Source organism: Rattus norvegicus, chromosome 11 (genome assembly GCF_036323735.1).
Source record: "Rattus norvegicus strain BN/NHsdMcwi chromosome 11, GRCr8, whole genome shotgun sequence".
Lineage (NCBI taxonomy): Eukaryota > Metazoa > Chordata > Mammalia > Rodentia > Muridae > Rattus > Rattus norvegicus.
This window is the reverse complement of record NC_086029.1, coordinates 69,449,975-69,476,865: the sequence shown is the minus strand read 5'-3', so window position 1 is coordinate 69,476,865 and position 26,891 is coordinate 69,449,975. Positions and strand designations below refer to the sequence as shown.

The following is a 26,891-nucleotide window of genomic DNA, read 5'->3' as shown; positions in this document are numbered from 1 at the left end:
AGAGCCTGGAATATTTTGTCCAAAAAAATGACGGTGATAATAGATTGTCAAGACAACCTCCGGGTTTTTTGTAATTATCGAAAGTTGGGTTATATCTAAACTATGTAGTTTTCCTTGACTACTCAAAATAAATCGTTACTACGTGACAAATGCCACATTTGATATGATCCGAGTTTTTCTTTTCAAAATATCCGAGTAAGAGCTAAGGGCTGGGCCTCACTCGAACTCATCTGTAAAATATATAGCTTCGAAGTTGCTCCAAACTAGTAAGTGCCTCAGAATGCTCTTCAAGGAACTCAAAAATAACTACTTTCTCCTTTCCCAGAGGTCCTAACCCACCGAGACTCCGCCCCAAGGCCCGGGCAGCACACCTCCGGCTCGCCCCGCCCCTCACTTCCTCCTCCCTTCCTCTCCCGCCAGGGCCGCTCTACTCGCTTTCGCCCAGCTCGGCCTTCCCAGGCCCTCCCGCGCCGCTCAAGATGGCCGCGGCCGTACGGCCAGCCGCGGAGCCGTGGAACCGCGTGAAGATCCCCCAGGCGGGGAACTGCAGCACACTGACAGTGCAGGATCCCAGCGCCACCCTGGGTGAGTGAGGCCGGCGAGGAGGTTCCGCGTGTTTCCCGGAGTCCGGGGGCCTGCGCACGTGGGACGGGGTGGGACTTCCTGAGCGCGGGGCACGCCGGGAAGGGGCGCGCCAGGCGGAAGGTCCTGCCTGAGTAGTGTGGCGTGAGGATGTGTAGGGGGTTGCTGGGTTGCTGCGTTCCACATGTGGAACCTGAAAGCACGGCTAGGCGGGACCTGGCATGTGCAGCACGTAACCCCCAAACGCTGCCTGGATCCTGTACTGTTCCCTAGGATCGGGGCTGTCACTCAAGTATCCTGCCTCGGACTTCGGGCTTGTCTTTAAAATATGGAGCTCGTTTTCTCCTTACCGGGGCGTTACCTCAGGTCTCTTGGTTCTTCAAGGGGGGAAAAACCGAGACAGTTTTTAGCAGTTTAGCTGGAGAGATGGCTCTGTGATTAAGAGCGCTGACTGCTCTTCCAGAGGTCCTGAGTTCAATTCCCAGCAACCACGTGGTGGCTCACAACCATCTGTAATGGGATCCAATTCCTCTTTTGGTGTGTCTGAAGACAGCTACAGTGTACTTATATATAAAATAAATAAATCTTAAAAACATCAATTTACTTAGAAAACAAAGGCTCCCAAAGAGATGTTGGTGGCAGCTCCGTGGGGCGTGTGTTGAGTTTTAATTTAGATTAAATGAGGTGTTTATGCATATTCATGGTATCAAGCGATTTGATTTACCCGCTCCCAAATCTTGGGCAGATGCTCGTTTGGAACGTTCTTCCCATGATCCTTTAGAAAAGCCAGTTGGATGGGCGGAACGAATTATGACCTAGCCGAAATGAAATACCAGATTTCATTGATTCTCAGGATTTACGGTAGAACGTGAGAGTATGTTCCATGTTTCCCATGGACTCAGTGCTGTGCTTCAACCTTCTCAGCCCGCCCCCCCCCCCACATAATAAAATATTAAAACCTAAATATTGTAATGAGGTGGAGGTCTTTCGAACTGTGAAGTAATACCTGAGTACCTTAGTTTTTAATACGAGAGCAGCCTACCTACAGCTTGAAGGATGTTTAATCACAAAGGGACATTCAGACCAGGAGACACAGCCACCAATATCCGCTGTAGTTTTCAGGGTTAACTCATATTTAACTTTTTGTCGCTTTTGTTTTTGAAACTGCTTATGGTCCTATAACTGTCAGCTAAGACTTTTGTTACTTTTAAAGCAGGTTTTATCCCACTCAAAAATGGGAATAAAAAATAGTACCAGCTTCTTGGCGATATAGGGAGAATAGAAAGGAAACATTTGTAACTGGATTGACAGTCAACTGACAGTGGTTGTCATTAAATAGACACATTTGGTAATTGTTAAGTACAGCCTATCAAGTCATCTCACCCCTCTTCCCATATATTGATCCTGTGCAGTTTAAAGCTCTTTCTAATTCCTCTCTAGTCACAATTTTAAAAACAAACTATTGTGGGAAATTCACCAACTCATCACTCAGGTTATTTAATTTCTCCAGATAGGAGGAACAGATTTTCACGAGAATATTTGTGTTTCCTTCCTGAGCCACCAGGTGGCACATGACACCTGCTTCACAGCTGCTCATGTTCTGATTAGGAAACATTTGTGTACCCAGTTCCATGATACAATTTCCAGTGGCCCTGGTGGTTTCCCTTTTCTGAATGTAGTTTCCCATTGATATCCATCGGGGATTGGTTCTAGGAATCCCTTCATATAAAAAACTCTGTACATGGTAGATAGTATTTGCAGTAGGACCTACAGACATCTTTCAATAGACATTAACAATATCTCTACAGTGTTTATGAAATCCTATATAATGTGACTGCTATTGAAATGGATTACAGATGGAATTTTGGGGGACTATATTCAGTGTGAGGTTGGTTGAATACACAGATGGCCCTCACAGGTAGAGGGGCTGAGTGTATTATATATTCTTATCCAAGGGGCTGGACAGATGGCTCAGTGGTTAAGACTGCTCTTCCAGAGGTCCTGAGTTCAATTCCCAGAAACTGCATAGTCGCTCACAACCATCTGAAATGGGATCTGATGCCTTCTTCTGGTGTGTCTGGAGACAGCTACAATGTACTTATAAAATAAATAAATCTTTAAAAAAAAGAAAAAAGTTGTATCCAAATACAGTTCCTTTGCCTTTGAAGGCTGTAATTGTATGCATTCTGTCTTGTTCGCCTGCAGAGAGATGGAACTTTTTTATATTGGGGTGTAAGTGTACACCAATGATACCTGTAAAGTATGACTTTAGTCATGGTAAAAGGTGGTAGAGACAGACACACGTTCATGTTTAACGAATGGTCCCTTATTGATCACCTGCTCTCATTTTCCAATGTCTCTCTTAGAACCCTTCATTTTTATAGTTGAGGCCCATTTGTATTTTGATTTCTTTAAAGCAAACAAGGCAGTGTGTTTTAGAGTGTTTCGCTTTCGGTGTAGTAGATGTAGGAATGCATGTGAGGCTCGTTTTAACTGTCTCTGCTTTAGATGTCTGCATTGCAGCTGTCATCAAAGCATGCCACCTCGTCACACGGTCACTCAAGAGCCGGACCTTAGATGCGGAAGTGGACGTGCTGTGCTCAGTTCTCTACAGCAATCACAACAGGCTGGGCCACCACAGGCAACATTTGGCCCTCAGACAGGTGAGGGGAAGCTCACATGTAGCCTGGTACTGATGAGCATGAGCTTGTGCTGCACTTACTGTTATTTATGGAAAGTTACAATTACACTTTAGCTTTTTTGGTCTTTGATTTTTCCAGAATCATTTCAAAAAAGTAATTTATAATCAAGCATATTTCAAAACTGGGTGTGGTGGTTCACGGCTTTAATCCCAGCTGTTGGAGACAGAGGCAGGTGGAGCTCTGTGAGTTTGAGACCAGTCTGGTCTATGTAGTGAGTTCCAGGACAGCCAGGACTATGTAGAGAGACCTCGTCTCAAATAAAACAAGCAAGCAAACAAACAAACAAAATGTATTTTGATTCTTTCTAGTTTAATTTTCTCTGTACAGTCTAACAGTGCCTTTGCCTGGTTCAAAAGTAAACTAATTTAAACCCTAGAATCTTAAAAAAGAAAACAGTTGTGGCTTATTATTGTGGCTTATTTTTTTGGAGTCATAATCTAATCAGGAGTACGTTGGTGTAAGTGGGTTTATGGTAAGTTGTGGTGTAGAATGCTTTCATGTACTTGTTAGAGATTAAGAAAATATCGTGACTTTTAGCTCTGGGACTCTAACATGGCAGAGGTCCTGAAGCTGGCTTCTGCATGTGCCATTCAAGTAGTCACTTTGTTACCGCTGCAAGTGCCTTAAAAACTCAGTGTGCTAGGCCCTGTGTGACAGAGCCATCTTTCCAGTATTTACTTATTTTTCAGAGTTCTCTGTTGATAGAGTGCTAGATGTACAGCTATGAGAAAGACTCGGATTCTCACTGTACAGACTCAGCTTTCTGGTTAGCTCTACCCCTACTGCTTAAGGCCCAAGGGATGACGATTCCCGTATCAAAGAGGATCGTGGTCTTTCCCTACATTTTCTCAAGATCAAACTGTTTACTAGCTTACTTGCTGACATTCTCCCCCTTCCTCCCTTCCCCTCCCCCAAAACCATATTTCACTCACTATTTTCCAAGTGTATTACTGTCTTGGACTGTCAATAACTATCTTAAAAGATGGTGTCCAGACTTAGGAATTAAAAAGCCAGCCCCAGTGAATTAAGGATTGAGCTCTGCTGAAGTAGGACCCATAAGTCTGATTTGGTTCTTAGTGGTATATATGTAGCTCTAACAAGATGACAGCACTGACCAGTACAATTCCCATCATCCTTTGACGTGTGGGTGCAGTCCAGGGAGTGCCCTGGGTGGGTGTTCCTGACACCTAGAGAATTCATACAGCATTTTGTATTCTACGTGGCTTTTTCTCCCCACCCTCCACGAGAACCTACTAACCCCTGTTCTAATAACTGGATTATGCTCGTGAGCAAAACGGACAAGTTCTATTCTCCATCGGGAGTTTATAGTATAGTTTGGAGAAAAGGGCAGGCAGTCAGTGAGTGGTATACCAACTGGTAAGAAGTGCTATAAGGAAAAGCAGAGAAGGGGGGATTGCAGTGTTAAGTAAAGCATATCCATTTTAGCATTTAGTTAAGTACTTGGTATATTATCTATCTTTATTACTAGAAGTTGGAACGTATCATATACTACGTCATTGCCTAGCATATCTTGCACATAGTAGGTGTTCAGAATAGTTGTTCTGTGACTAAGTCACCTTCATGTCTGGTGCTTATAGACTATTGAAACTGAGTTAAGAGTTTGCTTTCTTGTTTTACTAGCCTCACTGCTGTAAATCTGCTCCCTCAACAAATTATAATATTGAGACTTACATTAATGTTGGTCACTTTACAGCATCGAGCACACTTGGCATGTAGTAATCTTCTTGAATTGAGAAATGTGTTGGGTGGGTGAGATTGTTTTGGGGTGGGTCCCCTAGGCCTTAAATGGGAAGCCTTCTGTGGCATATTTCCATACCATGAAGTGCTTTGCTTTCTTTGTGTTCTTGGTGGTCTCTGTAACATTGTTATGTATACACATACTAATTTGAGCTGTCCTTCCTCCTTCAGGTAGAACAGTGCTTAAAACGATTGAAACACATGAATTTGGAGGGCTCCATTGAAGACCTGTCACAGTTGTTGTCCGCCAAGTAGGTGGTCCATTGCTCTGTCTGAGCACTCTTTGGTATTCTCTGGCATGTTGTGTTTTAGTGAGGGGAACCTGTGGACTGATGGGCGGTACTGGTGGGACACTGAATTGGGGCTCACAGTGGGTTGCAGTGAAAGAAGAGTGGAATGCTAGTGGGCGTAACCACCTCAGGCTGAATACCGCTGTAGAAACGATGTGTTTAGAGATTGACAGTCTTGTCCTTTTCTGTGTATGTCAAGTAAAACTCAGCCTGGAGCTACCGAAAACCGTGTGGTGCCCAGCCAGCCGGTGATGGAGGTGGTGCTGATGAAGGTTTTGGGAGGCTGCAAGTTGTTGCTGCGCTTGTTGGACCGCTGCTGCAAGACGTTTCTGTATCCTTGACTATGGGAATGCCTTCTTTTGAGTGGAAGCTATTTGGGTATATTGGGCTTCTGTTCAAATGCTGTGCTCTTAAAGCAGTGTAACCTGTGGGGAATCTTGACGCTTTGCCTTTGGCTCCTCTTCCAGCTATTGCTGGCATGGCTGGTGCCAAGGACTCCATGTCTCTACCTAGCATGTATTCTAAGGACCTTTAGAAATTCTTACTCTCAGACTCTGTCACAATAGGAGCTCTAGTAGAATAGATATTTTTGCTTTTAGTGTAATGTGACTTCATTGCCATGTTAGGGCTTTACTATCTTCAGAGCTTTCTTATAAGTTCTTTCTTTCATAATTGTAACCTACAAATCTTAAATTCCCTTGGTTCTGTTTTCCACCTTAAACTGAATTCTTCAGGTTGACTGTGAAGCACTTAGGGCTACGCGAGTTCATTATTTTGAACCTTGTGATGGTTGGGCTGGTGAGCAGGTTATGGTACGTTCACATTTCTGCATTTGTGTTTCATCTTTACCTGACTCAAGTTTCTTGTTAGTGTTCACACAGTCTGTTGCCTTGGGAACTGAAGGTGCAGGCTTCCCTTTCTTCCCACGATGGTTGGTTTTCACATTGTCGGCTGGGTAGTTATATCAGAGGGCTTTTCTTCTGAAACCTTCACCTTGAGACCGAGTAGCTCAGAAAGTGATTTCCTAGGACCTAGGACCTAGGAACTATAATAATATTTGATAATGATATAATAATAATAATAATAATAATAATAATAATAATTATTATTATTATTATAATGGTGGCAGTAGTAATATTGCAGTTGGCTTTTGAAAGAGCAGCTGTTCCTGGACTGACCATATCTTGGTTCTTTAACAACTGGTTGTTAATTTTAATAGAAATTAGAAACACAATTTGACCTTCCTTGTATGCTCTAGGCTTCTCTTCTGCCTGACACTCTGATGCTTTTGAGCCATATTTGGTTGATAGAAATAATACTTGCAAGATTTATAAACTAGAAAAAAAGCATTTCCTTGTGTGTGGTGTGTGTGTTTGTGCATACAGTGGTTTGATGGATAACTAGGCACAGAATTGGATCATTAGTTCTGATTTTAGCAAAACTGTCAAAACAACAGAGACAAACCCACAAGATTCTTCCTACTTTCAAATATAAACCTTGCTTCGATGTCTTAACCCAGATACCTTATTTGAATTTTCAGTCATCTTTTTGTTCTGCTTATTCTTTTTTTTTTTTTTAAGATTTATTCATTTATTATATATAAGTACACTGTAGCTGTCTTCAGACACACCAGAAGAGGGCATCAGATCTCTTTAAGATGGTTGTGAGCCACCATGTGGTTGCTGGGAATTGAACTCATGACCTCTGAAAGAGCAGTCGGGTGCTCTTAACCACTGAGCCATCTCTCCAGCCCCTGCTTATTCTTTTTAATTAATAAATAAGTTAATTTTTTTAACATCCAGACTGAAGTTTGCTCTCTCTCCTCTCCTCCTTCCCACCCTCAATCCCCTATCCACTCTTCAAAAAAGGGCCAGCCTCCATGAATATCAACCAGCCATGGCGTATCAAGTTACAGTAAGACTAGGTACCTCCTCTCCTGTTAAGGCTGGAGCAGGCAACCCAGTAGGAGGAAAGGGTCCCAATAGCAGGCGACAGAGACGGGGACAGTCCCTGCTTCCACTGTTAAGTCTCAAACTCTAACATATGTGCGGAGGCCTAGGTCAGTCCCATGTAGGCTCCTGGTTGTCAGTTCAGTCTCTGAGCCCCTATGAGCCCAGGTTACTTGATTCTGTTTCATGTGGCGGCTTTGACCCCTCTGGCTCCTACCCTTCTTCCTCTATATATCTCTCCATTAGTTTATTCTGCTTATTCTTAATCAGAAGTAATAGCATTTGAATTACGAATATTTTATATATATAAAGAGCTTCTGTTTCTTCTAGGGTTCTCCATAAAGGACTCTTGCGACGGCTGATTTCCTTATATGAGCCATTGCTTGGATTGCATCAGGAGATCTCCAGGATTCAGCCCATGCCTTACTTCAAAGATTTTGCCTTTCCCTCCAACATCACTGACTTTCTAGGCTCCTCTTACCTTGATATCTTTAAGGGAAAAACCCCTGCATCTTTTGCTCCTAAAGGAGTAACTAAGCTGCTAAATAAACTGTTTTTAATGAAAGAGCAACTATCAGAGACCAATGGAGACACCTTGGATAAACTTTCCCAACCATGTGAACAAATGAAAAGCAGCCCACAGAGCAGCGTGGACCTGGGGCAGCCAGTGAAAGCGTGTAAAAGGACCCGAAAAGGTGAGCTGCTTAGACAAGCACAGACTTTTCTTTATTTCCTTTAAACTGCGTTTATCTATTTCTATCTTTTCTTTCTTAAATACATACTTATAAAATACGCCTTTGAAAGCATGATATAGTCGTGCATTGTGTAGAAATTCAGAATCTCACACTGATTACGTTTAGGGAGGTGTGAGTGTTACCAGTTCTCACAGCTCGGCTTCTGGTTCCTTCATGGTGCCCTGCTTTATTCTCTTCATTTCCTTTATAGGAACTTGGCAGGAAATGTCATGTAGTTAAGACGTTGTTGGAGGTTTGAAAGTAACATGGCTGAGTTTTTCTGTCTTTTGTTTTCTAATTCCACAGAAAAGCCATTGGGATTTGACGTGCGGGCTTTCTGCACAAGACTCCGAAACAAAGCTACTCAGGTCTGTCTGGTTAACCTCATAGCTTTTCACTTCTGCCAGGTTTAGAGGAAGCTCCTCAGTGGGGAGGGAGGTAGAGTCTGCTCTAATAAGCTTGATTGCACTCAGTTCTTGGTCTGTGCTGCTTAATGAAGAAGTTCGCTTTGTTGTTATTGCTGTATTTTATTTCTTCTTTCCTGCCATTGCTTCTTTTTTTTTAAATTTTACACTCCAGATTTTATTCCCCTCCTGGTTCAGCCCCCCGACTGTTCCACATCCCATACCTCCTCCCCACACCCCTGTCTCCACGAGGATGTCCCCACCCCACCAGATCTCTAAACTCCCAGGGGCCTCCAGTCTCTTGAGGGTTAGGTGCATCTTCCCTGACTGAACCCAGACCCAGGAGTCCTCTGCTGTATGTGTGTTGGGGGCCTCATATCTTCTGGTGTATGCTGCCTGGTTGGTGGTCCAGTCTCTGAGAGATCTCGAGGGTCCAGGTTAATTGAAAGGGCTGGTCCTCCTATAGGGTTGCCCTCCTCCTCAAGAAGCTGGCTTTTCAATGGTCCTAGTTAGTCCAGTTAGTGGGGTGTATTCAGAAGTGCTTTACTAGGCATGCCTTTGGGATCTCCAAGCAGTCTTATGGCCTGCCCTAAATACGGATGGTGAGCACTTTAAAAGCATGGGCTTTGTACTTGCTGGAACGCTCGCCCCACTCCGTATTAGCTGTGTGGTCCCTGACCTCTCTATACTTCCCTTCTCCACTCCATGCATCTCTCAGTCTGGGCTAGTACGTGTGTTAGGTGGGTCTCGTGTGTGGTAAGCATTCAACTGATGCCAGATGTTAGTGGCAGTCATTGGTCTTGTCTCCCTCCTCATTTGTCATGAGGCATCAATCCTTTTGGGAGTTCAAGCTTTACACGATACCTTATATTAGCGTCAGAAAATGGTTCTGGACTTCATGACTAAGTACATCAGTGTCACCTGTCACCCAGTAACCGCTTGACTTTTGTTACCATTGTCTGGTTTCCTTTTATTTACAAACTCTTACTTCTAAGAACCCGCAGTTCTTTATTGAACTTTTAAACACAGATGGCAGTTCGCATTTTTATCTTGCTCAACTCATAAATTCAGAAGGAGGAAAAAATTCTTTAGCAGATCCTTTAAGCCCCTGACGATATCTTAAATGCTTTAGCATTAACCACTAATCCTCAGAAAAACTCTGTAAGAGAAACTCTTGACTTACTGCTTTCATATTTCAAGAGGGGAAACTGAGGCAGAATTTGAAAAAAAAAACTTTAAAAGGGCTGGGGATAAAGGCCACTCGCCAAGTATTTACAAGGGCCTAAGTTCAGTCTTCAGTAAAGAAAATAAAGTAAAAAATAAAAATGACCTCCCTGATAAACAAAGAAGAAAACAAGGGAGGATATCATTGTGGAAGACTTGGGATTTCCCCCATCATTAGACTTTGACAAACCGTTTAATCGGTTTTAGTGTGTGGGTAGATGTGTTACATATGTGTGTATCTATCTTGGGTTTTCTGTGTACACTTCACTAAAGGGCAGATAGGACTTGCCTCGGTAGAAGGGTAAAAAGGGAAGTGTTAGGAGAATGGATAAAAGAAAAGGTTGATGGATTATAAGTGTCCTTAAAAATTATTTTAACTTTTTAATGGCCCAGCTTTTCAAAACTGTTTTCCTTTATTTAAAAGTCACTACTACTGTTTTCAATATCTTTTTTCTCTTCTTTTTACACTTCAGGAGACCAGCCAACAGTTTAAATATTCCCAATCCAAACCGAAGACAACCAAACTTTCCTCTCAGAAATTGAGAACTCACTGGGCTAATGATACTGTGCAAAGAATCCGAATGACCAAGACATTCACCCAACTTTCTGAAGAAATCCAAATGGCAATTGCGTGGTCCCGGAGCAAAAAGCTCAAGGCTCAGGCCATCTATCTGGGCAACAAACTTCTTAAGACTAATAGGCTTAGACATGTGGAATCTCAAGGTTACAGGTAATTACATTAGAAAAATTCCTTTCCCATTTCAGTGAGGAAGTGTACGCATGTGCATTACCTACCTTGTTTAAAATCTCCCAGCTCTTGAGGTGCTAGAACAAGACAAGTACAGTTTCATGTGTTGCTAACGTTATCTGGGCAGTTGTGTCAGGAGAAAGTGACAGTTGTTTGGAATCCTTACACCATGTCATTCCCACTGGCTCATTTCAGAAAGCCTTAGATTACCTCTGGTGTTCAAAACCTGGTGCTGACAGCATGGGGCAGCCTTAGTCCTCAGGAGCTCTGTTCTTGTGGGCGGTGGCCTTCTGTAGATACGGCAGCAGCACAGCCGGCTGAGGATGTGAGGGAAGTGTGTCTGCCTGTGAGGCCCACACAGGCTGCAGGAACAGTCGCTTAGCCCCTCACATTGAGAGATTCAGTTTATTGTGGGTCTTACAAAGATAGAACAGTTTAGGGTTGTGAGGAAACAGATCATGATGATGAACAGTTAGCAAGAGGGGTAACAAACAGGTCTGTTGATTAAGTGGTAGTCTCTACTTCCCAAAATATGTTGACTATATTGCCCTATTGCTGTTTCAGTAATACATCTTTTTTCCTATGGAACACTTTGTAAAACATTAGAGTTCACAGTATTCTGGAAGGTGGGCAGCATTGTTCCATTCATACATGGAGAGATGGTTTTCAGTATTCTGGAAGGTGGGCAGCATTGTTCCATTCATACATGGAGAGATGGTTTTCAGTATTCTGGAAGGTGGGCAGCATTGTTCCCATTCATACATGGAGACATGGTTTTGTTCAAGCTGTTGGCCCTGGAGAGCTAGGACTTATTTCAGGTCCTCCCATTATTATTTTTGTTTCAACTCAGAGATGCACCCACATTTTACTCAATGCAAAGTCAGTGCTTCTAGTCATGGCTGGGAAATCGGGGTCCTAAATTGCTTATTAATATATATTAATATATAATTTTATTTCTTTAAAGTAAGAGCAGAGGGACTTGGCTTAGGCACATAGACCTATATTAATCTTTACCAACAGTTATGAGGTGCGAGGCAAATGCCAAACGTATGAGGTAAGTTCTGACTGCAGGGGATACAGAACAACTCCCAGGACACCTCACAGGGGTCAGTTTGTCTTTGCTAGATGACCCCTCGTTATTTTCATTCCTTCCCCCTGTTCGTTTCCTGCTACAACATGAGCTTAGCCAGAAGTGGATTCTGACACACCACAGAGCTTTTAATTTGTGATATTTTGCCATTTCCACTCTTGTTTACCTAGAAACAGATTATCAGCACGAGGGAAAGGCTATGGCTCTTAAGTGTGAACAAGGTCACACCAGATGTGTCCTTGCTAGGCAGTCATGAGAGTTACTTTAGGGCAAAATGGAGGCACATCTGCCTGTATCCTGAATCAGAGAGGGAATCTGAAAAAATGCTCTTAGGTTGAAACTCCCATTTCCTTACATATATACAGGCCTAGGACTTGTAATAAATTGTGTACTCTTCTGTTGACAGTTGGTGGAGACAGTTAAAAGTGCTTGAGAACTTTTTAGTATCATAATAAGTTGAGATTTCTCTCTTTTGTTCTTTAGTTTGCCGAAGAAGCTTCAGTGCATGAAAACATCTCTTTGCAAGGGCCTTCTCCGAGGCTTCAGTGTCAGCACTTCAAAGCACCCTCCCAGACAAAGAAGATCAAAGTATAAAGTTTTATCAAGACAAAGGAAACCACAGAGAAAGTTACAGTCAACTCTTATAAAGGAAACCCAGCAGGTCCCTGAAGGGACTCTGAAAACCACTAGGGACAGCAGTGCTAAGAAGAGATGCTCTGGTGGGACAGTTCAGAGGTCAGATGTCTGTCTGAATGGAGAGCAGGTCTTGAGCAAACTTGCAAAGCCTGACCTAAAAGCTAAGAAGATGGGGGTCCATGGGAATCTGAGAGGGGGCGGTGGAAGTGAAACCGGCCTGCGGACGAAGAGACAGGTGCACATGCACAGTGCGCCAGGCACCGCTCAAGAGGCAGATGACATTGATGATATTTTTGCTTTGATGGGAGTTTAGATGTACTTAGGTGAAACTTCTGAGCAGTTAACAAGCTGGTCCAGTGTTCTGCTGTTTTAAGGGGTATTGCTAAGATCTGGAAACACTGCTTAGGCTGAGAGCTGCGTCTGTGCAGTATTCCAGTGTGTGCATTCCAATTCAATAAACATTGACAGCAGCGTTGTGTAAGTTAATCAGATGGTGAGTATTTGGCTTTGACTGTGCAAGGTGGTAAATATGATGAATGGCCTGCCCCTGGGGAACGCACCCTTCATGACTGAAACAAGTAGGTTTCTCAATATCAGATGACTTTATGATCTACTATGGCATTAAAATCTGGAATTATTTCACAAAATCTTATGTATCTGAAGGTAAACAGAACAAGGTTGGCATAGCAGAGAAACATCATGTTTTTAAGGTTTTTACATTTTGTGCATGGGTACGTACTTATGTGTGGATATCAGACAGTAACATACATGAATATGGGTATCGGAGGGTAACTTCTGAGAGTTGGTTCTGTTCTTTTACCTCTGGGTCCAAGGGGTGGTGTCCTAGTTAGTGTTTTGCTGCTGTGAACAGACACCATGACCAAGGCAAGTCTTATAAAGGACAACATTTAATTGGGGCTGGCTTACAGGTTCAGAGGTTCAGTCCATTATCATCAAGGTAGAAGCATGGCAGCATCCAGGCAGGCATGGTGCAGGAGGAGCTGAGAGTTCTGTATCTTGTTCCGAAAGCAAACAGAAGACTGGCTTCTAGGCATCTAGGAGGAAGGGCTTAAAGCTCACACCCACAGTGACACATCCACTCCAACAAGACCACACTTAATAATAGTGTCGCTCCTTGGGCCAAGCATATTCAAGCCATCACAGGTGGAATTCAGACTGTCAGGCATAGCATCATGTGTTTACCCATGGGCTGAGCCATCTCACCTGCCCAGGTCATCCTTCTGAATAACATGTGAGTGTATGCTATGTTGTTAAAATGAATTATCAAAAGTTTTTCCATTACTCAAATGGTTAAAACCATTATTTAATCTTCATTTTGTCACTGTTACTCCTAAGGGGGTATATGAGAAGACTTTTGGTGTTTTCCTTTTTATTGTTCCTATGAAGCACAGCAAAAACGTAGCTAAGTAAGTGTTTGCCAGGAATAAGGCCAGTCATGAATTTGTCACCTGCTATCAATGCCATCACCTGATTATTTGTACATAGTGTACAACTGACTGCTCCTGGAAGTGAGTCCTGAATTACAAAGTGAGCTGCTCTACCCATGAGAAAAGGTATTGTAGCCATGGAAAATCTGCTTGGCCCTGCAGGCCAGAAATGGACAGAGGGGTAAGCTTAGGAGAAATCATGAGTCCTCCCCTTGCCCTCTCCTACAGCCTTTGTTTCAAAGGCATGAGGGTGTGAGTGGTAGGTGTGAATCTGGATTTGCACACTCACTTCAACTAGAACACAGCTGCTTTCTGCTATGAAACTTTGACCACACGTATGAGGCTCAAGAAAGCTACAAGGTTGAATATTTCTGATTTTGGGAGTCTTGGACTTGGGTTGTTCCACTATTAAAGTCTGCAAACAGCCACTTCCAGTTCCCAGTTTCTCAGATAAGGGCTGAAATGAGCATTAGGTGTTCCAGTTATAAGTGCAGTGTATGAGAATTTGTGTCCTTGCAAATCCTCTCGACACTGCTGTTGACCCCAATTGAGTAGGGCTGGACCTTGCCTTCTGCTCTGGGTCATGTTGTCCTGGTTTCTAGTCTTTTTAGAATGTGTGATCTGTGTGTACAGTGTATGTCTGTATACATGTATGAGCGTATGAATCTCTGGGCGCTTGGCATGTACAACTGGGGAGAGGTGTGTACCTGCCTCATCCTTGGTTTCTGGAATGGAATCTAGTGCTTCATATGTGCCAGGCCTTCACTTTACTACTGAACTACATTCCCTTGCACTCGAAGTCCATGACTTGACAGTGCTTAGAAAGTCCCTCAAGACCAAGCCCAGTGTCTGTGTGGTGGCGTGGCATGGTGGACAAGCAGTCCGACTTCACTACCCCTTTTCCTGATCACCTCACGTGTCTGCTACTGAGGGAAACTTTGACGGACAGTTCTGCTTTTGACTTTGAATGTAATTATTTTGACGTCTATGTTTTGCTTTGTGAAAAAAACTAACACTTTTTTTTCCCAGCTAGTTGGGGTAAAATAGACTAATCCTATCAATGCTAGGACAACAGAAACATTTACAATTGGATTTTTAAAAAGCCACAATGTTGTGTAGCCTTACCTCCTCTCACAGAAGTCTCACTTTGAAGTGCTAAGATACTTCATGAAGAGTTGATATCTTTATAAAATTTGCTCCCGTGAGCAAATCTCTAGCACAATGATTCTAAAGCATTGCACTGACTTGTGAATTAGTTTCATTAAATCTAGTTCCTGTTTATTTTTGCTACTTCTTTGAAGGTGGGATGTCTCTGTGATAAAAGCCTATGGGTTTTGCTGTGCTCTGTGGTTGGTGTGGGTTTGTAAACATGCAGCTGTTATCAGTATAATTTGTTAGCTTTTATAGCTAAGGTTCTGATAGCTACCACGGAAACATCAAGTGGTTTTCCCAAGGACACTAGAACCTGACCCTGATGATCAATCTTGTATTCTACTCTCATCGCCTGGCAAGTTTTGATAATTTTTTTCATATTCAAATAAAAACAGGAAGAAGAGTTATAAGCATACTATACACAGTCATTTATTTTCTACTTACATATGTGTGCTTTACAGAAGGAACCCCCTCCTTTACATAGTTCACATTCACAGCATTAAAAACAGTAGGCATTTGTAAGAGAAAAACCCAATTTATTCAACCTCTGCATAGAAGCAGGGTCTCATTTCGTGAATTTGTATATGCTTTTGGACTTGTCACTTAAAATAGGAAAGCCAGCTAGCATCTGTCCTAATGAACAGTATGATTTAATGAATTATTTGTAACCCTTACCCCCAACACATTTGTTCTTGCTTCAGGGGTAATCCAGGTTTTTTTTTTTTTTTTAAAAAGCCCAATTTCCTTCAAGTTGAGATGCACAATATTTAAAACAATATTGGCATTCTTCTCCATATTTAATTCCAGTTGACCAGAAGAACTTTGAAACATCATCCACTCTGGGAGCGTTTACTTAAGACTTCCTGTTATATCTGCTATAAAGCATTTCAACAGATGAACTCCAGAATAGGTTACTGCGCTGTGAAAAGAAAAGAAAACTTGATTTTCTTCCTTACCTCAGAGACTCTAACAGGTCTCAATTCAAGTAAGCAAAGTGCAAAGTCTTATTTTTTTTTTTTCTTTTTTCTTTTTTTTTTTTTTCTTTTTTTTGGAGCTGGGGACCGAACCCAGGGCCTTGCGCTTGCTAGGCAAGCGCTCTACCACTGAGCCAAATCCCCAACCCCGCAAAGTCTTATTTTAATACAAGCTCTTACGATCTCACGTAGGAGGGCAATGCTTTTAGTCATCCGCCTTCTCTTCTGTCTGTGTCATGCACATTATAAACGCTGATGATCTACACCATGTGACCCATGTCTTTCAGGATTCTCAGTGCTGTGTCACACCTTCCCTTTCACCTGTTCTCCACCGTAGGCCTTGAGATCATTAATCCAGTGGTCTTTGTGAGAAAAGTTCAACCACCTTGAAATATTTTTAGGTTAAAAAGAAAGTGTCACATGCTGTGACTTGTATGTGTCTGTTATATATACAGAAGGGGACTGAGGGTCCTCAGATGTGAATACACCCTGGCTTATAAGGACGAAGTCTGCCCTGGAGTGCACCAGTTCTGTTAGCGATTGCAGTACTGCAGATTTTCTGGCCAGAACCACCTGCTGAAAACAGCCTTATGATGCCGTTTACAAATGAACTAAGCAGATATAACTTAGAGAAAGATACAAGTTTGATGGCTCACACACTAACTGGCACTCTGTACTCAATGTGCAATGCTTTTCTTAATTCTCAGTTCCTCCCCACAGTCGGTTCTCCTGTTAGCAAATTTACTCACACACACAAAAATACAAACCAGATTGTACCTACTTACATATTTCCCCCATATCATCTATAAAATATACCAATCATAATATTAATCTGTATGGAAACTTCATAGTTACACCTTTCTATCATGTTGGGCCAGAGTTTGTGCATGGAAATTCTCACTTTGTTTTCCGTAGGTTCAAAGTCAAACCTTTCCAGACTAAATGTCTCTATGAGCATATTCCTATAAATGACTGGTGTGTTATAATTCTGTCAGGAGAGCAGACTTCCATGTCTCAATTCATAGATTCTGAGTGTTGGATGACCTGTGACCTTGGCCACATGTGGTAAATAGGCAGCAGTAATTCCAGGGACACATGTCAAAAGGCAAATGCCCTTTAAAAAAAAAAATACTAGGAATCCAATAATGTGGACCTTACGCCTAACCCTGCCACTTCTGACTGACAAGAATAGAAAATCTATATTTAAAGTGTATATATCAATCACAATAGATGATCCTTCTAGTGACATCCTTTCCCAGTGAGAAAATGAAACAAGCTGCTTTAAAACCTGTAGCATCTTTAACAGAGCCTCTAGATGCTACACGAGTCCATGGCTAAGGCCCAGGCTCTTTCAATCTCACACCTCTCTTAACTCCACTTCTCACTTGTACCCGTCTGTACGGTATGTGTAGCAATGCCCCCATTATCTGTGTTTACACAGATACAGCTCTGCTGTCAAGGCATCATCTGATGTTTGTATGTCTTTGGTGTAAGGTTTGTGTGCACAGCAGAGGCTACTGTGTCATCAGTCCCTTTTTGGGAACTCCAAAACTCGAATGTAGCTCCCCAAACTAACTTTCCCTGGTCACATCATGTTGTCAATTCAAACAAAGCTTGCAGAACTAAAATTTACATTGTTTCAACTTAGTTATATATTAACCGTGACTTGCTAGTTTAACTGTGTACTTTTTAGACTCGTTTTCATACAAAACAGTTAAAATAAATGGCTGTATTCTACGACAACGCTGAGGGCTCTGGGATGAATCAGGACTTTCCTTCTACCTACAGGATTTCCACATGCAGGGTATCAGCAAAGGAACAGGACAGACCTGAATGAGGTACCCGGAGAAGAGTGTTTTGTAGGATTAAGGAGAGGGTCCTGAAAGGCACATTTGCAATCACAGTTTCAACAGATCTAGACTGATGGGACTAAAATGGCTGCTAAGGGGACAGTTTCACCTACAACAATGACTTGGTTTCTTATTTTCTCACAAATTACCATGGTGCCTTCCACAAATAAGTCAAAGCAAGGAAACCAGAGACTGATTCTCCAGTTGTCTCAGCACACAGTACTTACTGTACCCAAGATTCACAACACAAGAAAAACCCAAGTTTGTCATGAAACCACATCAGAGTCCCCAACTTTACCAGCTCAGAAAATACTGCCTAACTTAATGCAAACTTGAAACATTTTTTCTTCTTTATAAATGCATATATTATATTAAAAATTTAAATAAATTATTATTTTGAGGGAGAGGGTCCTGCTATGTAGTCAAGGCTGTCTTGAACTCAGCTCTACAGCCTTGAAGGAAAATTTTTCCTGTAAGTTTTCAGGCAAACTTTGATTTGTTACAGCCTGAATGAGCTTTTTACCATAAACAGTTTCTTTGAAATTAAGGAGATGGGCATGTTTGCCAGCTGATGACCTGAGTTGAGTCTCAGATCCCACAAGGGAGAACTGACTCCAAAAAGGGGGTCTTCACCGGCACAGCAGCACCCCATGCATGTGCCTGCAGACACAGTGAATAGAGAAGCAAGCAAAAACTGGTTTGAAAAGTAAAGTTTTTATTTCTGCCATGGTCTAGGGTTGAGCTAGGCTGAAGCAGAAAGAGAATGAAGCACCTGCGAGGAAGAGCTAGCTTGAAAAAGAGAACAAATAAATGCTAGCAGGCTACTGAAATTCACAGTGATGAGTGACACTTCATCCAGAAGCTCTGACTTCACAGCAAAGGCTTTTAGCATGCAATGCTATTAGAGCAGTCCGCCTCTCACCTTATAGGGAACAGCTGAGGAAAACAGCCTTGTGTCTGCGTGTTAACGAACTCCTGAATCTGGAGCACTTGTTTTAAAAGATACCCCTTGGAAGATTTGTCAATTTTTGTTAATATCATCTATAGGAAAAGAATATAAGTATTAGAAATAAAATTTAACAGTATAGTCCTATACATTTTCACTACAATCTTTCAGTGAGGCTGAGTTGGTTCAAGTAAAATTTTCAATCTACTCTCTCACCTGTAAGATAAAAACAAGCCATGAATAATTTGCTTTGATGAAATGAGCTAATATATGTCCCATATAAAGAGTACACTGAGTCTGCTACTTAACAATGCATTTACTACACTTGACCATGTCTGGGACTTTATCTAAAGGTCAGTGAGAACCACTGGGCAACATTTATAGCTGATAGCAGTGGTTTCATGTGGTTACACTGTATCTTATGTCTACAACATTTAAACTAATATATCTTGGCTGAGCCACATAACGCTGCCAATGTGGAACACCTTTGGAACCAAATAGGTCAATTTTACATGTACTACTCTAAAGGAGTAACCAGAAGTGGGGCTATTTGCTGGGTATATCTACAATAGCTGTAATTTCAGTAAACCCGGAATGTTATTTATTCAACTACAAAGTAGTAGTGGAAGGTCAGAGCATGAGTAATTACAAATCAAGGAAAAGGCGAATTTCAATCTATCAGGTTTTGCTGCGGAATATCACACACACACACGCACACACACACACACGCACACACACACACACACACACACACACACACACACACACACACACAGACTGGAGGGCGGTGGTACTGGTGCCTGGCACCATGCATAATAATTGTTCTATCACTCGACTATAACTCCACTAGGCGAAAACATAAAGTCATCCTGTTGACTGTTTTCCCTCCTTCTTGGGTACTTGGGTTACTGCTGATATCCCATTTCTTTTTCCAAAGAAGAAAATAACATTCCCTTCAGTTTAACTTCAGCCAAAACTGCAGGAAATAAATACATGATTTCACAAGATGATATGTACGATACTAAGACAGGAATGCTATTTCTTCACAGCCAGTTTGATAATATCCAGTCATTTTTATACCAATCTCTTGATTCATTACAACAGTGTTCCTAATACTTCATAGGACTCCTGCAAATCCCAAGAATTTCATAATTTCAAGAAATTGACAAATGTAGCGGACAAGGCGCATGGCTTTGTTCATGTCAAATTTCTGTGCTTCGGATTAGTGGTTTCTGACATTTTTTTGAAAAATAAATTATAGTAATTGAGTTCTTACTTTTCTCAAAAAGGAATTTTAAGGCTTAGTTTATCTGGAAGTATTACAAAGCACAATTAATGTGACTACTAACCTACCAATCGGCATTTTAGTGTGGCTCAATTTTATGCTAGTAGGAAAAAAAGCCAAACTAGTGAGGTATTCTGAAAATACATTTTAAATACATTTTAAATACTGTTTTAATCTTATTTGTGTTTCAGGCGCATTGTTTTGCCTGCATGTATGTCTGTGTGAGGGTGAGGATGCCTGGATCTGGAGTTAAAGCTGTCATGTGTTGCTGGGAATTGAACCAGAGTTCCCTGGAAGAACAGCAGTGCACTTAACCACTAAACCGCCTCTCCAGCCCAGAGAGTTTATTATTATTATTATTATTTTTTTTTTTGGTTCTTTTTTTCGGAGCTGGGGACCGAACCCAGGGCCTTGCGCTTCCTAGGCAAGCACTCTACCACTGAGCTAAATCCCCAACCCCTATTTTTTTTTTTAAGAATATAAAAATTCTACTTGTGTGTGCTGTGCTGGAATCTTCTACGTTCCTTGAATGGTTTTGGTTTGTAAATTTTCTGTGCAGTTCTGGTTACATCTTTATAAGTACTGGAGCATGATCTGCTGTTCAGAGCTAGAAACATGTTTTGGACAAATGTTTGTGCTGCCGTAAAAAACACCATGGATGCAAAGGCATCTAAGAGCACACATGAACAGCTTAGAAAACCCTGACTGTAACTTTAAAAGCTTGTGTGGGAGGGATGGCTCTGGCCTCTTAAGAGCACATGCTCCTTCAGAGGCTGAGTAGTTCAGTTTTCATCACCCCCGGTGGGTGGCTCACAACCTCCTGTAACTCCAGCTTCAGAGAAATCTGTTCCCTCTTCTGGCCTTCAAAGGTATCTCTATACATGTGGAATATGCATATACACGCACACATATACATACTCCATACATTTAAAAGCTTAAAACTGAAGGAAAAAATATGAAAGTGTCACAGAACTTTTGTGTACATGATCTATGCTTGTGTGTCTAAGTGTGTGCATGTGTGAGGACACTTGCACGAGTGTCTGCCTCTGGAGACCAGAGGACATGTGTCTATCCTATCACTTGCCTTCCTTTGAGCCTGGGCCTCTCTGAACCTGGACCTAAGTTGGTAGCCAGCAAACTGAGTGGTCCTCTTGTCTCCAACCTCTATAGCACCAGGGTTATGGGCATGTACGTGGTCACACAGCTTTCTAAGTGGGTGCTGAGGATTAAAACTCGGGTCCTCAAGCTTGTGTAGCAAACATTCTTACACATGGACCCATCTCCCCAGCCACTCCTTTACCGTCTGAGGAAATGCCTGCTCATTACTAACAAGTATATTTGCATATTCAGATGTATACCAAACATGAGTCTAACTACCACCAAGAGTCTACGGAAACACTTACCACATAAGGCAATGCGAATTCTTCACACATTTCTATGGCGATATTGTCTAACTTTGTAATTCCAACAACGCTATCCACTAATAAAAATGTTCTCTTCAAACTGTAAGAATAGAAGGAAGATAAATGGCAATGTAAGATACACTCATTCATGTGTCTCTCTCATCCTAGGAACTCCATCCTGTAGTCTAATAGTACTCAATGCCATTTGCTGTACTTCCAAAATTTGTCAAATACCAGTTTATTTCAATAAGAACATATTAAACTGACTGAGACTTGACACAATATAAACGAGACCCTCTCCTGTAAGACCCTACAAAGTCTAATGGAAAAAGGAGACAAAAATCAAACTATTATAATTTTTTAAAAAACATTTGTTTATTTCAATGAGTACACTGCTGCTGTCTTCAGACCACCAGAAGAGGGCATCAGATACCATTACAGATTTACAGATGGTTGTGAGTCACCATGTGGTTGCTGGAAATTGAGCTCAGGACCTTTGGAAGGGCAGTCAGTGCTCTTAACTGCTGAGCCAGCTCTCCAGCCCAAAATTATTATAATTTTTAATATTAGTTTAATTTTGCATCATTTATATATAAAGTTGTAAGAAATGAAATGTTTACATATATACTATATATATAGATACACACATATGCACACACATATATTTTTATGTATACATATATATTTTTTTCAAGTTTGTGAAGCTGAGTTCAAATCCAGAGCCTTTTTAACAAGTTAGACAAGTAGTCTATTACTGAACTACATCCCTAGTCCTTTTTTTATGATTACTTTTTTACACTTCAGAAGCCTAACATTATTTTCCTCGAGATTGTGTGACTCTTGAAACATTACTGCTTGATTATGTATGGAGACCAAAGAATATATATAACATTTTCAGAGTCTATGATGACTTAGTGGACAGAGTTTACTGAATTTTATTTAAATCGATTAGCTAACAATTTTCATTTTCAAAATTAGCCTGCTAAGAGCTTGTTTTGTTGTTTTTGTTTTGTTTTGTTTGAAACGGATGAACTAGCTGTAGAATACTCTTGATAGTTTCAGCTTGATAAAATAAATGAAGTTAAGACTTCCCTGAGCTAGGCAGACGCTAAACAGGCAGTGTATACCCTGGTTCGCAATATTGTAGAGTTACAGAAGGATAAAGTACACCTACAAGTAAGGTGTTTGATAAGTCTGAAGTATCTGTCATCTGTAGAATCCCCTTGATTTTAAAAAGTGTTTTGGGGCTAAATAAGTAAGGTGTTTGATAAGTCTGAAGTATCTGTCATCTGTAGAATCCCCTTGATTTTAAAAAGTGTTTTGGGGCTAAATGTATAACAACTGTAAGAAAAAAGTTCCTTACTTATTTCGTTCTTTTAGATAAGTCTCTACCATGTCAACAAAGTCTTCGGGTGCTCTATAGCCATACCCTGGCATGTCCACCAAGGTAAAATGTTTTCCAACTTTGAAAAAATTCATTTTCTTTGTGTGCCCCTAATAAAATAAATGAAAACAAAAAAGCTGGCTTAAAATATATCCTTTATTTCATGCCTAGAAATGTTCATCAACATAAGTATTCAATCAACAAATACTTATTAACAGTTGAAGTATATACTCTGAACTACTGTGAATACAAAGAGAAGTAAGGTGGAGAGAAGTGGCCGCCAATAATTAAATCTTTCCAAATTTTACAAAATATGCTTGGCTTAAAAACTTTACATTTCATATTAGAAATACACAGACAAAATACTTTAGGATCATTTCTATTTTGCTGTCTTTGAAGACCATCCAGATTTAGGCTGTATGCTTGCCATCAGCCAGTTCTCTGATGAACAATGTATACAGAGGAACGTGCTGAAAAAACATTTGTCCTATCATACAGACTCTTATAACTCCCAGATTGAAAGCCTGACATTCATCATCTGCAGACTAGTGTTTCCATAAACCAAGATGTTTTGCAAAGATAAACTATGGCTACTTGTGCTTCTGCATTTGTGACACACTTAGGAATCAGAAAAGGAAAGTTGAACAAACTAAAGTCAACTCTTGGATCAAAGGAGAGGGCTTTTTTATAAATGATTAGGCTCTTGGTTGGCTTAATGTCTGTTAGAAAGTGGTTTTGGAATTGTGTATTTGAAAATGAAAAGAATACACCTTCTCTCTCATTCTCTTCTATAAGAATGAAGTTCATTCTATTTAGAATTCACCGTTTAGCTGTCTTATCTGCTGAGGAAGAACAGGGGTGAAGAATGGAATCCTTAGTGATGAAGCCAGACATCCCACTACATGCGGTGGGGAGCAAAAAGCTAGCTTTGTGAAAGGGCTTAAACTTTCCCCGGGGGGGTGGGGGGTAGGCAGTGAGCATCACAGCTCGTGGAAGTGTTTCCTCAGACAGACACTATGGTAGGGCCAGGGGTGAGTTTTGAGAAAAGGTTCTTTTAGATACCAGTTGACTGCATCATTGAAAAGGAAGTAGAAGGAAGGAGAAAATAGCAGAAGCCCAGTCAAGCAGAGTTATCTGTGAAGAAAGGCACAGCATGGCCCTGGGTAAAAGAATGCACACATCTGGAATATATACAAGAATGTATGAGTGCATGAATGGAGAAAATATACAAGATTACGGAGGAAAAAGCAACTTAAACCCTTTTTACCCCATAACCAATGTAGAACTACACCCTCATTATAGAAGGCATCAGAAAATACTTAAAGCAATAAAATACTTAACTTGGCAACTAAGGAAAATTTTAGACAAAGGATGCTTTCCTTTAGCTACTGGCAAGACTACTAAAGTCAATTCAGCTGTCCATACTTTTTGCAGAAAATATACAGGCACTAATAATTACATGCTTAAAAAAAATCTTTTCTCTAGGAATTTAGCAATTATGATCTCTTGCACCTGCCAATACTTAGGTCTCATTTTATAAATTCAAGAGATACCCAGCATACCGGTTTTTTTGAGATCCTGACTTCTACATCAGGGGCCATGGAAAATAAGGCCTTTATCAAAGAGGATTTTCCAACATTGCTTCGGCCTATGAAACACACCTAGTATGAGAAGGAGGAAAGGAGAATGGAGTACTTAGTATTCTCAAAACTGAATAGTGGTTTATTTATTAAATGTATTTTCAGGGTTGGAGAGATGGCCCAGTGGTTAGGTGCACTTGCTACTATAGGATTGGAGTCCCAGTCTACATGGCTGCTCACAACTGCCTGAAACAGTTGTTCCAACGGGCTCTGATGTCCTTTTCTGTCTTCTGAGGGCAACAGGCAAGCCATGTGGTGCACAGACATACATGCACGCAAAACACACATAAACCAAAATAAAAATAAAAAAGCACGGGCTGGTCTTCCAGAACACCGGAGTTCGATTCCCAGTACCCACATTGGGGCTCACTGCGGTCCTCCACCGGCACCGCACACACGCGGTGCATCCACACTGAGTGCTTTCTTTTGCTTTTGAAAAGCTTTCTGGTGACGGGAAAAGAGCGCAAGCGAACTCAAGCTCTCGCACCTACAGTAGACAAGCCGGTCAATCTCACCTCCGGCTGCCGCAAACTCGGGGCGTGGTCTAGGCGGACGGCGGAGCTGAGGTACTCAATGCGGTTCCGGACCGTGGCGGCGAAGACGCTCTCCGCCCTCCCGATGTCCTCCAGGCTCGGGTCGAAGAGTCTCTGTTCGATGAGGCCAGGCCTAGAGTCCGTGACGAGGTGCTGCTCCAGTTCCCGCAGCGGGTACACTACTTTCCTTAGCTGTTTCTGTGGCATCCTTAGTACTTCAGCGAAGGCAGGGGACGTGCTGTAAACCCCGGGCCAAGGCCCAAATGCCGACGCTATCTCAAGGAGCCTTCCCGTTCTATGCCATAACCTAGTAGCCGCCATTTTTTTTTCTCCCAGAATCCTCGCGACTGGATTTTATTCGTAGGACCTGGACAGCACAAGAGAGAAATCTCACTGCCGCGGCGCCTGCTGGGAATTGTAGTTTTCTAGGGCCTTCTTGCCTGTTCAAGCTTCTCATCACCTCTGATAGAAAGGGGAAAACCCATTGACTTTTTTTTTTTAACACCTTGTCCTTACCAACTATGTATCAGATTGGTGTGTTCTGGTCTTCAGCGGTTTCCGGATTCGGAAAACCTACCTTGTCCTGTGATCTTTGAGTCTCAAGGGAAGGAGCCATAGTGACAAACTCTAGTGGATTCCAACCCCCGTTTTGTCTTCTGTTTCCGGTCGTTTTATTGCTGATTGACATTTATCATAAGTTCACATAACTGAGAAAAACATGTTTGCAAAAATTAAATGAGCAGGTGAGAAATGTGGTTGGAATAGCAACTTGTTTTCAGAGAAGGGACTGTATCTCTCTGGCAGGCACAGCATTGGAGCTGCAGTTGAGAACGGACAAAGATCCATAAACCAGAAACAGAATTGGGAACAGCAGGAGGCCCTTGAAGCCTCAAAATACACACCACCCACCCAACACAGCCACACCTTCTAAGCCTACAAGGCCCTACCTTCCAATCCTTTCCAAACAGTTCCCCAAACTGGGGAGCAAGTATTCAAACATACAAACACATGGGGGGCCATTGTCATTCAAGCCACCGCAAACATTTAATCATTCTGCGCTCTGTCACTCCATTATTTTTTTTAAAGCATCTGCATATACCAGGCACATAAACCTTAGAGTCAACATATACTGTATTTTCCGCAGGCTCTAGTGATCAAACTCTTCCCTAATCTCTAGTGTAGGCAGAAGATCTAAGATTAGACACTTATAGCAGACCTGCTAGGGAGAGGATAGAAAACTAGAAGAAGGAGGGGCTTAAGAGAGCTAACCCCATTAGAATTGCCACAGGAGTTATAAAGAGCACAGATAATTGTGAAAATTCAGGAACATCAAGCCAAAATCAGTATTGGAGAAGATCACATCTGTTGGGATCTTGTAGGGTTCCAGGAATAACTCTAAACCTGATTGGCATCATCTTGGTTCCTGGTGTTTTGTCCATAGGAAGGAGATATTAGGAGTCAGAGTCTAGTTTCTTACATCAGAGGTTTGTCTGGGCTAAGAATGAGAAGAGAATTTAGTCCTAGTGAGGAAACACAGTATAAATTAGAAAGACATATGTATGCGCAATATAACAATGTCCAAAATGGAGTTCTTAATGTCCCCCCACCCCCGCCGTTCTGTTGTTTTTGCATTCATTCGCATCACAGTAAATAACAACTGTACCCTTTCGATTGATCCAGTCAAACTTTACAGACTTTCTTGAGGGGAAAAAAAATCTTGATTTCTTTCCTTGTACCCTACAGTTACCCGCTAGCCGTCTCGCTTATTTAAATCGTCAACACACCCTACATTTGAGACTTTAGCATATCCACTATTAGTGAGGAGACTGAGTTAGCCAGAGCTGGGATGACTCCATGACAGGCTGTAAACTGGCAGTTGGGGAGACTAGGCCTGTTTCTGTTTCCCAGAAATGAGAACCCAGATTCAGGAACCCATGGTCAGCCAACCACAGTGCAGACAGGCAATCCAAGGATGTCTTACCACCCTGGAAAGTCCCTAGAGCCCTAACCAATCACAAAGGACTCATATTCCTGGAGAGAGAGCCAACTAATCGAGAAAAAAAAAAGAAAGATAAAAGACACTCCCACTCTAACAGGGCTTTAAATTGACCCTGCAGAGTACACACTGGGGTCTCCATTCCTAAATGGGGAGGCCCTTG

General features: G+C 41.7%; 2 protein-coding genes across 4 annotated transcripts; one reads left to right on the top strand and one right to left on the bottom strand.

The window, feature by feature from the left end:
* Positions 1-436: 436 nt before the first annotated feature.
* Positions 437-12,603, top strand: Nepro (nucleolus and neural progenitor protein). The gene is made up of 9 exons (NM_001009678.1): positions 437-585; positions 3,091-3,245; positions 5,214-5,293; positions 5,532-5,663; positions 6,067-6,144; positions 7,612-7,976; positions 8,322-8,383; positions 10,117-10,373; positions 11,965-12,603. Exons 1-9 carry the CDS (start codon positions 480-482, stop codon positions 12,428-12,430), a joined length of 1,701 nt encoding a protein of 566 aa, NP_001009678.1. The 5' UTR covers positions 437-479; the 3' UTR covers positions 12,431-12,603.
* Positions 12,604-15,121: 2,518 nt separating this feature from the next.
* Gtpbp8 (GTP-binding protein 8 (putative)) lies at positions 15,122-25,090 on the bottom strand. 3 transcript variants are annotated; one of them, NM_001025015.1, is made up of 6 exons: positions 24,715-25,065; positions 24,122-24,220; positions 22,539-22,669; positions 21,176-21,275; positions 18,464-18,582; positions 15,237-15,636 (listed from the first exon to the last, which is right to left on the bottom strand). In NM_001025015.1, exons 1-6 carry the CDS (start codon positions 25,051-25,053, stop codon positions 15,567-15,569), a joined length of 858 nt encoding a protein of 285 aa, NP_001020186.1. In that variant the 5' UTR covers positions 25,054-25,065; the 3' UTR covers positions 15,237-15,566. The 3 variants fall into 3 exon arrangements, 2 of the variants coding, with proteins under 2 accessions (XP_038944409.1, NP_001020186.1); XR_005491038.2 differs by lacking the exons at positions 15,237-15,636; positions 22,539-22,669 and having other exon boundaries at positions 18,546-18,582; positions 24,715-25,089; XM_039088481.2 differs by lacking the exons at positions 21,176-21,275; positions 22,539-22,669; positions 24,122-24,220 and having other exon boundaries at positions 15,122-15,636; positions 24,715-25,090.
* Positions 25,091-26,891: the final 1,801 nt, after the last annotated feature.

What these genes read in the sequence shown, in the direction of transcription:
- Nepro (NM_001009678.1), top strand. Translation starts at nt 480, where the DNA reads ATGGCCGCGGCCGTACGGCCAGCCGCGGAGCCGTGGAACCGCGTGAAG. An exon ending in AACATTTGGCCCTCAGACAG is followed by an intron (nt 3,246 to 5,213) that starts GTGAGGGGAAGC and finishes TTCCTCCTTCAG; the next exon opens with GTAGAACAGTGCTTAAAACG. An exon ending in TCCGAAACAAAGCTACTCAG is followed by an intron (nt 8,384 to 10,116) that starts GTCTGTCTGGTT and finishes TTTACACTTCAG; the next exon opens with GAGACCAGCCAACAGTTTAA.
- Gtpbp8 (NM_001025015.1), bottom strand. Translation starts at nt 25,053, where the DNA reads ATGGCGGCTACTAGGTTATGGCATAGAACGGGAAGGCTCCTTGAGATA. An exon ending in CGAGTTTGCGGCAGCCGGAG is followed by an intron (nt 24,221 to 24,714) that starts GTGAGATTGACC and finishes TTCTCATACTAG; the next exon opens with GTGTGTTTCATAGGCCGAAG. An exon ending in TCAGGATCTCAAAAAAACCG is followed by an intron (nt 22,670 to 24,121) that starts GTATGCTGGGTA and finishes TTATTTTATTAG; the next exon opens with GGGCACACAAAGAAAATGAA.